This window comes from Budorcas taxicolor, chromosome 6, assembly GCF_023091745.1.
Source record: "Budorcas taxicolor isolate Tak-1 chromosome 6, Takin1.1, whole genome shotgun sequence".
Classification (NCBI taxonomy): domain Eukaryota; kingdom Metazoa; phylum Chordata; class Mammalia; order Artiodactyla; family Bovidae; genus Budorcas; species Budorcas taxicolor.
The window spans coordinates 77,846,865-77,864,409 of record NC_068915.1 but is presented as its reverse complement, the minus strand read 5'-3'; the positions used below and the strand labels follow the sequence as shown (position 1 = coordinate 77,864,409).

The following is a 17,545-nucleotide window of genomic DNA, read 5'->3' as shown; positions in this document are numbered from 1 at the left end:
AGCAGCAGCACCTTCCCCTGAGGCAGTAGTGACATATCACAGCACTGTTTCTGTGTGATGACACTGGCTGCTGTCAGCCTCTTTGCTCTTGTATGTTTTCCGGGCTTGATTATCTAGCTGTTTCAGTAATACTATAAGATTTCTAATCAAGTAAAGAGATTATTATCCAAGCCATATAACAGAAGGGGCATTCTTATACTTTCTAATACAAACAATAATGTACTAAATACTTCTTGACTGTTACAACATAGCATTTAATTTTAGTTCTTTTCCTCTAGATTTAACATAAAAATGTTAATCTTTGGAGGGCTACACTTTGGAATGGCTATGTATTTTTCTCATTGACAGAAACAACTGCTATTTTAATTGGTTTAAAACTGGTGATAATTCATACCAATTTCCCCTTGTGGAATGGTGTCAGACTGTCATCCCACTTTGTTTTACCAGTGTAATTTGCCATATATAATTGTTACAGAATCTCCACTCCAGAATTCATGCTTAAATGTGGATTCATGCTTAAATGTAGCCTAAAACACACACAGACACATGCACACATAAATTTAGTAAATAAAATGAGTTCAAAATTATATGACTATGCAAACTATATGTCTATATGACTAATGTAGACATATTTCAATCTTCATTGGCTTTATATCTGAAAATCCATACATTTATTTGATAAACGCTTAGTGACTGCATCCGTGTGCCAGGCACTAAGGTTACACCAGTGAACATATTGGGAAAGCTTCTTGTTCTCATGGAGATCATTTCCTAGAGAAACAGTCAGACAATATGCAGGAAACTTAAAAAATAATAATTACTATTAATAATAATTTCATATAATGATAAGTAAATAAATCCTATGAAGAAGCACTTGCAGAAAATGGCTAATGGGAAAAGAATGATTAGGGAAGACTAGTCTACCTTTGAGGCAACAGGAAAAACTTTCCTAAAGGGTTAAGATTTATACTGAGCAATAAATGATAGAGAAGCTTCTAGAACAAGTAGGGTAAAAATTGTACTTCAGAAGAAAGAAAATACAAATGTAGGATGAGGGAATATTCTGGGTACATTCAAGAAAAAGTATTGAGACTAAACTAGGGAACACTTGTGTATTATTGGTGAAAATATAATTGATATATCTACTATAGAAAATAAAAAATTAAAAATATGAGGATTCCTCAAAAAATTGAAAGCAGGATTGTCAGATGACCAGCAAGTCTACTTCTGGGTATTTATCTGAAGCAAATAAAAACAGTGATTTGAAAAAGACCTATGCACCCCCATGTTCACTATAGAATTATTTATAATAGCCAACACATGGAATCAAGTATCCACTGATAAATGAACAAATAAAGATAATGTTATATATATAATTATATAGAGATATAAAATGGGAAATGGAACACTCTTTAGCCATGAAAAGGAAAATTTTGTTATTTGCTATAAAATGCATGGACTTTGAGGGCATTATGCTAACAGAAATAAGTCAGATAGAGAAACACAAGTATCTCATTTACATGTGGAATCTTAAGAAAAAACAAAGTAGCTAACTAACTAATAAAGAAAACAGACTACTGGTGGCTAGAAGTGAAGGGTGAGGGTAAGCAAAATGAGAGTAAAATGTAAAAACTTCTATTTATGAAATAAATAAGTCATGATGATGGTGATTATAGTTATGATGCTAGATTATCTGTTTGGAAAATTGATAAAACAATAGATTTTAAAACTTCTCTCAAGAAAAAGAAAATTAACTCTGTATGGTGATGAATGCTAACTAGACTTACTGTGGTATCATTTCATAATATATGCAAATATCAAGCCACCATGTTGTACACCTGAAACTAACATAATGTTACATGCCAATTATATCTCAATTTAAAAAAGAAAATCAAGACCGGACTGTCTAGATCACAGAGAGCATGCTAAAAACAGACATAAGCTGGAGCAGGTGAGGCAGGAAGGAACTGGACTAGGGAGCATGTGATAGGCCTGTGAAGTCATTTTATTTCATCCTAAGTGTAAGTTGGGGTGAAGAACTCTCTGTCAATAGGATAAACTGATGTGGGCCAAGAGCCAAAGAAGGGAAATCATTAGGAAGAATCAGGAATCTGATTTCACTCTACAGAAAATCTTAGCGTTGCCTCAATATTCACACTTAATAACAAAATAAATACAATTTTAAGTTAGGGCTGATAAAATTTCCAATACTAAAGAATTTTGTTCTGCTGGCAACAAACATAATCTGTTTTTCTTGATATTATTTAAGTCTCTTCTTTTTCAAAACTATTTACCTTGTAATATGAAACATCAGCTTTGAGTTGGTTGTACAACCTGAAGTCATCTTCCTATCACATAGCAGGTTAAAAGATATCATCTCCTTATTTAAAAATGTTAATATTAGTGAGGCTTGAGACATGCTCTCTATAAGATTTTTTTTTAATATTTACTTAATTTTAATTATACTCAGTTACTATAATCTGGTACTAAATTGATCTGTATATACTAGTTCCATTGTCCAAAAGCATCTGCTTATATTTACATTTTCTGTATGTGTTGCAAAGGAAAAGATAAAAACATCATCAAAAATAATTTAATAAGGAAAGTACAATTTTTAAATTATAAATAAAATTTCTACTAGAAATTTTAGAAACAATCTGTCAAGTTGGTGGGTGTTACTCCTTCCAAAGGAAAAAGTCAGAACTTCTGGATTTTGTTGTCTATCAATTTTCCTCATATTCAAGTTTCTGATATTTTTCTACATCTGAAAGGTAACAATTTCCAAATATAACTGGGAATTTTGTAGAGCAAATATCACTAAAATACTGTCAGTGTAGAAGCTAAGAAAGAGGAGAAGAAAGAGATCAGTGGAGAGAAAAGAGAGAAGAGATTTTAGATAGCAGATCTAAAATTCCAACCTAAGACTCAATGAATTAAAGAAGAGTTCAATTCCATCAAACTTAATAAATTCTAACCTACCATTTCGGCCATTTTGTTTTAGAGTATTTGCAGAAAGCTGGATAGTGCTTCCATGACCGGTATTTTCTGGAAATTTCAGGTCCTCTAAGTTTCCTTCTGTGCTCAATCTTGCAACTTCCAATTCTATTAATGGTAAAAAGATGTCAGTACTCACTGAGAAACATGCCAAAGTTAAGATAATCTAATTACTAAAACATTTCTGAAATCAAAACACTGGAGCTGATCTTCATCTGCTATACTTTATAGTAGTTCAGTGTTTTTAGAAATTCTTTTTTTTTTTTTTTTTAGTATTTCACTTTTTTTTCAAAATAAAGCAAATAAAAGTTATTAAAAATCAGATAAGACTATCAATTATAAAGTCTAGAACTCAAAATTAAAGCTCAAATACAATTTGTCATTGACTATCAGTTTCCTTTCAAAATGTTATCTTTATTTTATGAATTAAGTGAAATCTTTTTATAATCTGGAGCTCTATATCAATACTGACATCTTTAAATCTAATAACTTTGAAATAACTTTATCAAATCTTCTGAAATAAAACTGTCAGCTACATCCTTAAACACACTAATTAGATTTATACTTTTGATGAGCTAGCAACACAATTATAAAAAATTATTTTTAACACTTTTCACTTAAATTACTACCTTCTTTCTAGTTTATAATTCAGAGAGATTCTTATTATAACTGAAGTGACCCATAGGGTAAAATTTAAAATACTATCCTCCATAGATAGAAACTTATATGTATACATAAATTTCACACATAAAAATTGGAAAAAAAAAAAAAAAAAAGGTCTCACTGACCTTGATCTCAGGTCAGGCTAATATAATCAGTATTGAAATGTCCTTAGAAAGATACATACATGATTATGAGGACACTCCTAAGCTAATGACAAGTGATACCCTCCTAAGTATGTGTGTGTGTGAAGTCGCTTAGTCATGTCGGACTCTTTGTGACCCCATGGACTGTAGCCTACCAGGCTTCTCCGTCCATGGGATTCTCCAGGCAAGAATACTGGAGTGCGTTACCATTTCCTTCTCCAGGGGATCTTCCCAATCCAGGGATAGAAAAAACAATAACTTATCTCCCCTGAAATAAAGTACCACTCATAATATGTGGTCCACCATAGATGATACTTTTTTCTTTTCCCTCTTCTGCTGAACAAGGTGATAGTTTTTTCTTGTCCTTCTCTGGCCCTTCTGTATAACAAAAGCCACTTACGAATATTGTCTGTGTTCTCCCTGACAATGTCAGTCTTCAAAAGGTTATCAGCCAGCACAAAGGCACTTTCCTCCACAGTGTCAAGCAACATGGTGGCTGCACGCAGTTGATCACTTGTAGTCAGGTCTCTCCAGGCATTCAAGGCTTGTGGCTGGAGGAGGTTGTTAACTGTCTCGACCATTGCCTACAAGAAGATGAACAGAATGACAGAAGTCTCTAGTGAATCCACAGGGCTGTCAGAAATCCAGGCATACATGCTGTCCAGCAAGTAAGAATCACTGGTGTGCATGAGTTCAGTATTGTCCCAGCCTCCCCTGTGACATGCTGCACAGTGGAAGCATTCATTATTTTGTGCTGTAAAATCCTAGCTGAGACTTTGCAAGACAACAGGAAAACCTGCTTTCTGTTCTGAAGGACAACAAATAGAGCTATGCTTCTTTCTTAAAATCAATAGCAAAGGCTTCAATAAGACTATAATCACATAATTAAATTATTTGGCTGGGAAACTGTTGGCAAGTAATTCAAACTAAGACTTTTCATCACATCACCACAAAAATGATTTCCTCTATACATCACCATAAAACTAGATGCGGAACATAATAGAAATCAAAAGGATGACTAAAGACAGGACAATACAAGAATTTGTTATGTATAGGTTAAGAATTCACTGCTGCTGCTGCTAAGTCGCTTCAATCGAGTCCAACTCTGAGCGACCCCATAGACAGCAGCCCACCAGGCTCCTCTGTCCCTGGGATTCTCCAGGCAAAAACACTGGAGTAGGTTGCCATTTCCTTCCCCAATGCATGAAAGTGAAAAGTGAAAGTGAAGTCAATCGTGTCTGACTCTTAGCAACCTCATGGACTGCAGCCCAGCAGGCTCCTCTGTCCATGGGATTTCCCAGGCAAGAGTATTGGAGTGGGGTGCCATTGCCTTCTCTCAAGAACTCACTAAGCAAACCAATTTTTTTCTTAGCCAGCTAATAAAATGTTACGATGGGGAAAAAATCAAAGCATACATACTCCTAGGGCTTTGGAAGAGAAACCTTTGTGCTGTTTACTACTAGGAAGGGGAGTAAGCAGTTGGAGCTTGCTACCTATGGCCTTTGAGCATTTTTCCTTAAAAAAAAAAATCAGCAGTAAGTACACTCACACATAGAGACAAAGTACCAAAGTTCTCTCTGCTTCATCCAAAAGAATTGTCTTTCTAGTTACAATTTATATATTTCCAACAGTTAGCTCAATACTCTGGGTTGCAAGGAGACAATTCTTCCATTAAGGTCTTAGGATTTCACTCGAACATAGAGAATTACACAACAGAAAAATACACCACTGACAGTTTGAAAGTGATCTTCCTTGAACCTGTTGATTATGAAATATGCATCTAATCTGGAAATAAGTTGAATAAACAGCAAACACAGGCACTTTCCAGGCAGTACATAGGTGTTCTAAAACAGGACTCACAGTATTGACACCTTGGGAGAGGGAGTGGGAGAGACTGGGGGAATACCCCTTAAGCTGCGGTGTTTTCTTTCGGCTGGTGTTTTCATAGTAACCAAGTAACAACTGTTAAAAATTCAGCTTCATAATGAAACACCTTGCTGCCAATTAACATCAGCTTCAAAAACTAATCTGCCTTTTGATAAAAGTTGTTCTTGATATTTTTCCCAGCTCTTCCAAGTTCTGGCTAAAAATCAACATCACTGGATTTGTACATAAAATAGTTCTACTTGCAAGTTGAGTACTCTGCATTGTTAAAAAAAAAAGTCCCTCATGAGTTTAATGACTATTTCCACATAGTATGCTTCACTCTATCATTTGTTCTGTGTTTAAAACATGACCTAGAAACCAGACAAAAGCATTTTTGGATCACAGCAATCTGATCTGCTTTCCAGGAAGTTCTCTATGGGGTGATGCCAACAGGACATGCCAAAAAAAGGAGATGCTGGATAGAAATCAAACAACAAAAAAGTTTAGGTATTCTCTGAAGCCAAACAGAGGACACTGACCTTTTGAGTGCAAGGAAGTATTCTTTCTGGGACTCACTGATCTTCTTAATTCATTAGAAATGCTCTGAAAACTCCATATGTGACAAAAATTATGCCAATTCTTTATGGACCAACCATTTTAACATTAATGAATCACCTTACATTGATTAAACCTTACCCCAGGGAACATTTTGGGAAGATAATGCAATGCTTCTGTTCTGCCCTCTATAGATTTTTTTTTTTATTTAAAAATGCAAAAGGAAAAGAAGCAACTATAGTCAACTCTGAGATGTTCTACATAGGAAACTGTTTACAAATGGGGTGCTTTACATAACATGCTGAGTCTTTAAACTGACAGTAAATACATCAGACACACCCCTTATTATCTTAGTTTTGCAACTGAAAAAGTATAAGGTACAGTATTTTTTCATTATATATTTTGAGCATATTTTAACAACTGCTTTGTCCCAAATAAGACAGTCTTTAGAGAAGTTTTCTGTTAAAGCCTAAATGATTTCTAAGTTTATTGCAGAAATGACACGTCCTAAAATTGGGGTGGGTTAAGACACAAATCTAGTATTTATTTATTTTTAAAATAGCACCTATTATGATTGCCTAAGTATATAAAAGGAAATGTCAACACAAGAAATGAGACGGAATTCTCAGGTGTTAAAATCAGTGTGGGATTTGGAACCATATCTGCTGAGTCTGCAATTGTACTTTGCCACCTTACTAGTTGTGTGCTATTGGGCAAGTTTTTTAACTTTTTTGTACTCTTCTGTAAATTAGAGATGATAATGAAATCATTTCATAAGGTCTCCTGGCTCATAACAAGTGTTTAGGTGTAATCCTATCTTTATTTTAATTTGATATCAAAGTTCAGTGTGGGCAGAAGAGAGGTATTCACTGAATAAAGCACAAGTCATCCCTGATAATTGCAACATATTCACACTGAAGTGAGATCTGGAAGGAAGGCCTCTTCTACAATGCAATCTCATAAGCAGAACTCATACACAACTTTACTATGGAGGAATGGGAGGAACATGTGTATTAGATAGTTCATAATGTTCCCTGGTGGTACAGTGGGTAAGAATCCACCTGCCATTGCACAGGACAAGGGCTTGATCCCTGGTAAAGGAAGATTCCGCATGCCACGGAGCAATTCAGCCCATGCACAACTACTGAGCCTGCGCTATCTAGAGCCCACAAGCCGCAGCTATTGAGCCCATGTGCCACAACTACGGAAGCCTGTGTACCCTAAAGCCTGTGCTCCACAACAGGGGAACCCACCACAATGAGATACCCACGTTCTGCGAAGAAGACCAGCCCCCATTCACCGCAACTAGAGAACACCCACACATAGCAATAAAGACTAACTGTAAAAAAAATATATAAATGATTTTTTTAAAAAACTCATAATATGTATTCCAGAGGCTTGAACTAACTGATCTGTTTTCTGCTAGTGAGATAGCACAATTAAGTCAATTTTAATAGCTTTATAATTAATACAATTTGTGTAAGCTTTCCAAAGGTTGTTGACATGTCCCTGTTACCAGTTTCATGAAGACCAAATAAACAGTCACAAATATTCAATAGCAAAAGAACATCTATATTTCATTTTCCCTATATATTCATACATTTATACATTTTACATACAAATGATGACATTTGGTAATAAAGCTTTCATTTTGGGGCATTTTCTGGTCAAACTAGGTATTGTATTGCTTTCACTACCTCAAAAACATTTCTTTAAAATATGTTACTTTTTCATTTTATTTGGTTCCAAAGAAATGAACTTAACTATAGTTTTGAACTGAAGTTGAACAGGAAATACACAACGAATTTGATTAAAGTGAGGTAATGGGACATTGATCAATAGCTCTCATCAATTTCTCATCTGCTATCATTTTTTTTATTGACCTAAGATTTATATTCTAAAGTTAGAATAAATAAGACTAATTCTGGATACATCTTAAAATATATTCTAACCACAAAAGGTTGAAAAAGGAAAACAACAAAAATACCTAATGGTTTTGACATTATAGACTGAAATAATTTAAAATTTGGGGATGTTAATTTAATTAAAAATATCTTTGCCAGAAACTAAATGTTAATTCACCCTACTATCTTTTTCAAAACACAAGAAACTGAATAGAAGATGGACCTGGGAATTTATATTCTGGTTTCACCACATATTTCAGTGTGCCTTTGGGCAATTTGATGTTTTCTAACCAATTAACAAAGTGTGAACTGCAAAAGAAAATAAGATGCATCATATTTCAATTTGAGGGTGGTTACTCTTGCCTGGAAAATTCCATGGATGGAGGAGCCTGGTAGGCTGCAGTTCATGGGGTCGCTAAGAGTCAGACACGACTGAGCGACTTCACTTTGACTTTTCACTTTCATGCATTGGAGAAGGAAATGGCAACCCACTCCAGTATTCCTGCCTAGAGAATCCCAGGGATGGGGGAGCCTGGTGGGCTGCCGTCTATGGGGTCGCACAGAGTCGGACACGACTGAAGCGAGTTAGCAGCAGCAGCAGCAGCAGCAGGGGCATGCTATATAAGATACTACTTTTCTTATTAAGCAGTTTACAGACTAGACTCTAAAGTCACTTTTGCCTTCCTAAAAATCAAACATAAATTAGGAAGTGTGAAAAGTCAGTTAGATTCATACCAGAATTATGGACATCCCATATCTTTCTGGACATATATTGGCATTGCACAATATTATCTGACCCCTCATCATTAAATTCAGATCTTAAGCAAATTCATTTGACTAATTTTACACTGAGCATGTTTGTTAAAAGGTGTTTTAAACTGTTTAATCACACTTCATATATTTCAAAAGGGACACTGTATTTATTTGTATTTATTTATTTGTTGAAATACTGTGAAATTTTGGTGAAAAATAGTTGTATATCTTTCCAATATCAATTTTTATCATTTTTCCAGGAGAATGTGCTTGTGAAATAGTCTAGAATTCCTTAGCAGGAATACATAAAAGGGTCCATGGTGAGAAATATATCAATGGCATTTCTTACCAAGGTAAACTCTAAATCATAAACTAGGTAACCAAATCACCTGGGAAACTTAGTTACCCTTCTTCCTTGCTTGAAAACCATTAAAATAAAGATCCAAACAGAATGAATGCCTTTGAAAGGATATACAACTATACCATCATAGTAGTTTTTTTGAAGACAAGCTTTTTAATCATGATCTCATTCAGGTTTTAGCTCAGGTGTTAGCTGCTCATATAGGTCTTCCATTAGCAGCATATCTAAGGAGAGTCACCCACTTAAATCCATTATATGTTTTGTCTTCTTTGTAATAGGTATCATTATCTTAGGTGTGTCAGATATTTATTTACCTACAAAATTATTTAACTGGTAGATCACTCACTCAAAAAAGGGTAAACTTCATGAAGGTAGTGACTGTGTCATTTGTAAGTGCCCCAAACTGCCTGGCACACAGTAAGTGTTCCATAACTCTTTGCTGAATTATTGCCATCTAGTGAAGATTCACATGAAAGTGAGTTTTCTCCCTTTTCATATCAGTAGGAAAAAAAAAAATCTCTGATTTTATGAGCAAAGGTTATCTAAGTGCAAATGAAAAGATCTATTAATTAGCCAGTATTATCCAAATCATTATCATCAGAGACTTGATGTCACAATGGGCTCCCATTTTTAGTACTTATTCACCTTTAATAGAATTATTCATATTTGGTCAGGCTTTCTCACTAGATTATGATGTCCTCAGGGGACATATCATGTTCATTTTTATTTTTCCAGGATAAATTTTAGTGTTTTGAGATATTTTAGTATTCAATAAAGGCTCATTAAACAAAAATATCCTACTTTTACTATCAAATCATTAATAGAATAGGGAAACTGAAAACATCTTCTTTTACTCCTGTAACTTTTTGCTATGTCACCCAAGAAGTCTTCTGAGTGACCAGATATCAGCATGGTTTGGAAGGAAGGCAGGATGAGTTACAGGGAATGAAGGGAATTCATTTTAACTTTCAATGCAACTCATATTTTATTAAATATGTATGATATGCAAAGAACTAGGGAAATCACTGCTGGGTAAGGTTAGGAAAAACAAGGAAATCTGTTCTTAATTTGCCTACACTCCAAAGCAGAAGGTAAACATATCGCATGGGACAGAAAGTACTGAATTATTGCTGAGAAGGATAAAAGATCCTAGAGGTGTTTGGTTTTGAATCAGATGTTAAAAGATAAATAAGCTTTCTTTACCTAAGAAGAGGAAGTTTGAGGCTGAGAAACATAATAAGCAAGTTAATGATTAAAAAAGAAAAAACGAAGGTATTGAGGCAAGAAGTGGTTTGTGTTTGGGGTGAGAAGAACGCATGATGTAAGAAAAGATATATTTTAAAAAAGTGGACTTCCCTGGTGGCTCAGACGGTAAAGCATCTGTCTACGATGTGGGAGACTCGGGTTCGATCCCTGGGTTGGGAAGATCCCCTGGAGAAGGAAATTGCAATCCACTCCAGGACTATTGCCTGGAAAATCCCATGAACAGAAGAGCCTGGTAGGCTACAGTCCATGGGGTCGCAAAGAGTCGGACATGACTGAGCGACTTCACTTCACTTCACAAAAAGAGTATAGTGAGAGAAATGGTGAGTATAATTCAGATCTTAGAAGATTTTCAGTATGATAGCAGTTTGGGCTGTATTTTGTGGAAAATCTACAGCCATTAAATATATTTACATAAAGGATTTATAAATTTAGATTTTAAGTTCTTGAGGTTTCATTATTTTTTAATGAATTTTCTTTTTTTTTCTTTTGTTGAACCATATGTTCATATATGTGTGTATTATCATTAGGCAGCCCATTAGAATATTATGAGCAATTATCTCCCATTAGTGGATAAATTTAAATTAATAAATTGCTGAAATCCTTTTGAAAAAAGAAATTTTATTTTTTACCTTCACATCTTTGTCTATTTCCTGTGTTCTCATGAACACAATATTTTTTTTTCAATATATACAGTAATCATGCTGAACATTGTTTCCCTTACTATATCATATATATATATTTTTAATAGATAGAAAGAAAGATAGTGCTAAGTCATGTCCAACTCTTATGACCTAGGGACTGTAGCCTGCTAGGCTCCTCTGCCCATGGGATTTTCCAAGCTAGAATACTGGAGTGGGTTGCCATTTCCTTCTTCATGTTTAATATGTCATGTATAAATCTCAGGCTATGCAGAGAAAGAAAAATAAGTCTTCAAATCTTCTCTGCTCCAATTTCTTGCTTTCTGACTCTCTCTCTATATATATAGATGTGTATATATATATATAATTTACATTGATTTATAATTAAAATTTTAAAAAACTTCAACTCTTCATTTTTGACTTTGTAATAAGTTTGTCATTTGAGAATAAAATAAAATAGAGCAAAAGTTTAATATCACTCCTGAATAGGTCACATTGTACTCCAATCTACCTTTAGACGATTCAAATCAAAATTTTAAAGGTCAAATGTTAGAAGTCTTCAAAACAGTTTTAAACTTAAAGTTTTTTTATTAGAAGTCAAGCTGAGTGACTGATATTTACACATCTGATCAATAAACTTAAGATTCTTTTAATAATCACTGCTATTTAATACTACTAAGCATATAAAAACCACTAATCTCTGAACTCCCTTTTATATTACAGAGAAGTGTTGGCATTTTCAAGTCTTAATAAAAATGATTGTATAACACAACTGACCTGAATATAGTAATAAGAACCTTTAATAGTAGAACAAGATAAAACAGAAATTTTACAAAATACTCTGCCTCTTCAAGAAACTCCTTGTTATTTAAAAATGTATTTAACAATCTGTAACTGACTGTATTATTTTTAAATCTTATATAAAATTAAATGATTGCTGCTGCTGCTAAGTCACTTTAGTCGTGTCTGACTCTGTGCGACCCCATAGACGGCAGCCCACCAGGCTCCGCCATCCCTGGGATTCTCCGGGCAAGAACACTGGAGTGGGTTGCCATTTCCTTCTCCAATGCATGAAAGTGAAAAGTGAAAGTGAAGTCACTCAGTCGTGTCTGACCTTCATGATCCCATGGACTGCAGCCTACCAGGCTCCTCCAACCATGGAATTTTCCAGGCAAGAGTACTGGAGTGGGGTGCCATTGCCTTCTCTGAATTAAATGATTGAATGCTGTCACATCTATGTTGTGTTACAGAAATTGTGCTAAGTCCCTTCAGTCAGTCATGTCCAACTCTTTGTAACCCTATGGATGTAGCCTGCCAGGCTTCTCTGCCCATGGAGATTCTCCAGGAAAGAATACTGGAGTGGGTTGCCATTAACTTTTTGCTTACTCAACATTCATTCAACAAATATTAATTAAGTGCCTTTAACTGAGATACTGCAAAGAGAGATAGTTATTCTTCCTTCCTTCAAAGTGATAACAATATAGTGAAGCCAAGGAATTAAACAAGTAAAATACAGCATGAGAAGCATTATAATAGTGGAAACACGAAGTACAAGCTTTGTATTAGAACAGCTCCATGAGAATTTCAAGCTTAAATACAATATTAACCAAACAGACAAGGGGTAAATCAGGCCTTCCTACCAATCATCTATCTATCTATCATGTAAAATAAAAGGAAAATATACATTATGGGGGACTCAGAGTTAGGGGTAGGGTTGGGGACAGGGTGGCTTTTGATTTTACTTAGGATGGCCCAGGTGGGACTCCTTGAAAATGTAGTGATTTAAAAAAGACAAAGTTGCTGAGAGAGTTATCCATGTAGATATTTGGAGGGGGTATTCCAAAAGGGTGAACAAACAGAATGCAATTCAACAAGTGGAAATATGCTTTGCATATTTCAAAATCTTAAAGAGGCCCATGTTTGGAGCTTTATTTAGAAAACAGGAAATGGCAGGGGTGAACCAAATCAACTGAGTAGGTGAACACTGCACATAAAACTAGTTTCCAGGCAAAGATTGGAAATTCAGTTATGAATTTGATGTCTATTTTTAAAAAAGTGAAGATTTGAAAAGTTACCTTCAAGCTAATTTTGGAGTTCACAAAAGCGGTCTGTGCTGTAAATAACATCTATGAGTCTTAGGCACATAGGTGCCATTTAAATCAACTAGATCACATAGGACTATCAGAACAAAGAGCAAACAAGAGCCAACTGAGCTAAGAGGCACCCAAACCCATGGATTTAGAAGAAAAGGAGTGAAGAAAGGAGACTGCAAAGAAGCATCAAGAGGAAGAAAATCGAGAGAATGAGTTTTCTTCAGGATAGTGCATTAAGGAAGACAAAGAAATCAACTGTGTCTTCTGACTGGTTAAGTACAGTTAATTGACATCTGACTACTGAGTTCATCAGCATGAAATCATTAATGACCTCAACTAGTACAGCTGCAGTAAGGTAGCAAGGGCAAAGTCTGATGAGGTGAAATTAAGAGACAGTATAAGGAGAGGGGCTAGTGACAGTGATGTAGAGAAGTGTTTTGAGAATTTCTACTGCAGTGGAAATGTTGTTTCTGTTGTTGTTCAGTAGCTAAGAAGTTTCCAACTCTTTGTGAACCCATGGACTTCCCTGCCCTTCACTATCTCTGGGAGCTTGCTCAAACTCATGTCCATTGAGTCAGTGATGTCATGCAACCATCTCATCCTCTGTTGCTCTGATCTCCTCCTGCCCTCAGTCTTTCCCAGCATGAGTCTTTTCCAATGAGTCAGCTCCTCTAATCAGGTGGCCAGAGTATTGGAGCTACAGCTTCAGCATCAGCCCTTCTGATGAATATTCAGGGTTGATTTCCTTGAGGATGCATTGGTTTTATCCCCTTGCTGTCCAAGAGACTCTCAAGAGTATTCTCCACACCACAATTGGAAAGCATCGATTCTTCAGCACTGAGTCTTCTTTATGGTCCAACTCTCATATCTGTACATAACTACAAGAAAAACCATAGCTTTGACTACATGGACCTCTGTTGGCACAGTGATGTCTCTGCTTTTTAATATGCTGTTTAGATTTGTCTAGGAGCTTTCTGGGTGGTGCTAGAACTAAAGAACATCCAGTGCAGGAGATGTAAGAGACATGGGTTTGATTACTGAGTCAGGAAGATCCCCTGTTGGAGGAAATGGCAACCCATTTCAGAATTCTTGCCTGGAGAATGCCATGGATAGAGGAGCCTGGAAGGCTACAGTACAGAGAGTAACAAAGAATCAGACATGATTGAAGCGAGTAGCATGCACACACTAGGTTTGTCATAGCTTTGCTTCCAAGCAGCAAGCATCTTCTAATGTCATGCCTGCAGTCACCATCTTCAGTGATTTTAGAACCCAAGAGAATAAAATCTGTCACTTTTTCCACTTGTTCCCCTTCTATTTGCCCTGAAGTGGAGTGATGGGACTGCATGTCAAGATCTTAGTTTTCTTGAATGTTTAATTTAAGCTAGTTTTTCACTCTCCTCTTTTACCACATGAAGAGACTCTTTAGTTCCTCTTAGCCTTAGGTCATTAGAGTGGTATTATCCTCCTATCTAAGGTTGTTGCTATTTCTCCTGGCAATCTTGATTCCAGCTTGTGCTTCATTCAACCTGACATTTATGTATTCTGGATATGTTAAATGAGCAGGGTGACAATATGCAGCTTTGATGTATTCTTTTTTTAAACTTTGAACTAGTCTGTTGTTCCATGTCCAGTTCTAACTCTTGCTTCTTGACCTGCATACAGGTTTCTCAAGCGGCAGGTAAGGTGGTCTGGCATTTCCATCTCTTTTGAAAATTTTCCACAGTTTGTTGTGATCCACACAATCAAAGGCTTTGAGTATAGTCAATGCAACAGAAGTAGATATCTTTCTGGAATCCACTTGCTTTATCCACGAACCAAGAATGTTCAAAACTTCTGTATCATTGCATTCATTTTCCAGTCCTGTGGCCACTGCTGACTTTTCTAAATTTGCTGACATACTGAGTGCAGCACTTTTACAGATCATCTTTTAGGATTTGAAATAGCTCAGCTGGAATTTCATCACCTCCACTAGCTTTTTTTTCATAGTAATGCTTCATAAGGCACACTTGACATCACACTCTAGGGTGTCTGACTCTAGGTGAGTAACCACACCATGTGGTTATCCAGGTCATTAAGACATTTTGTGTGTGTGTGTAGTTCTTCTATGTATTCTTGTCACCTCTTCTTAATCTCTTCAACTTCTGTTATGTCCTTACTATTTCTGTCCTTTATTGTGCCTGTCTTTGCATGAAATATTTCCTTGGTATCTTCAATTTTCTTTAAAAGACCTCTTGTCTTTCCTGTTCTTTGCTTGCCTCTGCCTTCTTTGCACTGTTCAATTAAAAAGGCTTTCATATCTGTCCTTGCTATTCTCTGGAACTCTTCATTCAATTGGTTATATCTTTTCCTCTTTCCTTTGGTTTTGCTTCTCTTTTTTCAGCTTCTCTTCTTTTCTCAGCTCAAACAACCAATTTGTCTTCTTCCATTTAATTTTCTTTGGGATGGTTTTGGTTACTGCCTTTGTATAATGTGATGAAGCTCTGCGCATAGTTCTTCAGGCATTCTCTACCAGATCTAGCCCCTTGAATCTATTAGTCACCTCATCTATATAATCATAAGGGATTTGATTCAGGACACACCTGAATGGCCTAGTGGTTTTCCCTATGTTCTTCAATTTAAGACTGAATTTTGAAATAAGGAGCTCATGATTTGAGCCAGTCAGCTCCAGGTCTTATTTTTGCTAATTGTATAGAACCTCTACCCCTTCAGCTGCAAAGAATATAATTAACCTGATTTGGGTATTGACCATCTGATGATGTCCATGTGTAAAGTTGTCTCTTGTGTTGTTGGAAGAGGAAGTTTTCTATGACCAGTGTGTTCTCTTGAAAAAACTCTGTTAGCCTTTGCCCTGCTTCATTTTGTACTCCAAGGCCAAACTTACCTGTCACCCAGGTAGCTCTTGACTTCCTACTTTTACATTCCAATCCCCTATGATGAAAAGTACATTTTTGTTTGATGTTAGTTCTAGAAGGTCTTGTATATCTTCATAGAACTGCTCAACTTCAGTTTCTTTAGTGTTACTTGTTGGGGCATAGACGTGGATTGCTGTGATGTTAAATGGTTTGCCTTAGAAACGGAGAGAGGCCATTCTGTCATTTTTCAGATTACACCCAAGTACTGCATTTCAGACTCTTTTGTTGACTACGAGAGCTACTCCAATTCTTCTAAGGGATTCTTGTAGCATTTTATTCAGCTGGTTTCCTACTGATAAACTTGCTTTATTGGTATAAACTGTTATACAAGCCTGCCTTTCATCATCAGTATATGTTTATTCTTTCAGTGGTGGAGTGCTACCACATAACGCGAGTTTGCCACAGCTACTCTCAACGTCCTAGTCGTAGGCAAGGAGAACAAACACTGTTTAGCGATTGTATGACAAGATTTATAAAGACACATTATAAAAATATGGATGTGAGCAAAAAAGTCTTACTAGTCTTCCCTGGTAAGATATTTAAGAGGTTGATACCGTAATTGTTTTGAGGAAGGAGATATGAATTACTGGGGAGAGAGGCAGGGCTGCTTGCACCATTCTACTCTGAGGGGACACCAGTGAAATAGGCCACAACGTCAGTGGCATGCACTGGAGTTAGCAGTGCAGTGGCCTGAGTGGGAAGGAGACATATCTATTATTCTACTTTTTGAATTTTCTAACACATACCTATATTAGCCATTCAGAAAAGTACTTATAAAGAAAGAAATGCCATCTGGAAATAATTTGAAATAAACTTTTTTTTTCCCTTTAAACAAAAATGATTGCCTTCAGACTATAACAATCAAAAGGACATTTTAATCTCTACTTAGGATTTAAAAGTAACCATTGGTATTGTATCATCATAACTCTCTGGCAGATATCACATCAAAACTGGATGAATATATCAATATGTACCATCAAATATGAAAAAAGTATTTTTTATTTCATCTAAGAATACTATTTCCCAATAATTCTCTTGTTTGAGACACAGAATCATTGGACACTGCCCAGCTGCAAAACTGTATCTATCAAAGAAGAATTTACTTATGTAAACTGAACAGCCAAGGGATACAGTTAGGAGTAGGGGAAATGATTAAATGTAATTGGGTGAGATTTTTGGAAAGTTGTAACAGAAATGAATAGTTTACTGTCCTTCTCTGTGTATAGAAATTAGCATGAAGTGATGATTGGATGCTAAGTAAGCATCTTGTCATTTTGAAGATAAGCCCAGGTGCTAAAGACAATATAGCAGAAAAACAGATGAAGCCTTGGTCTCTGAAATGGAGTGTTCATACTAATCTTGAACTGCTTCAACTACATTTCCTTTTTATTTATGAA

The 17,545-nt window shown here is 35.8% G+C and overlaps 1 protein-coding gene across 1 annotated transcript in view; it reads right to left on the bottom strand.

The window, feature by feature from the left end:
- The window catches only part of ADGRL3 (adhesion G protein-coupled receptor L3), a 579,390-nt gene that overhangs the window by 136,770 nt on the left and 425,075 nt on the right, over window positions 1–17,545 (bottom strand). The window contains exons 12-13 of the mRNA XM_052642093.1: window positions 4,201–4,384; window positions 2,980–3,102 (exon numbers count right to left, since the gene is read on the bottom strand). Of these exons, the coding sequence (XP_052498053.1) occupies window positions 2,980–3,102; window positions 4,201–4,384 (307 nt within the window). The remainder of the gene's footprint in view (window positions 1–2,979; window positions 3,103–4,200; window positions 4,385–17,545) is intronic.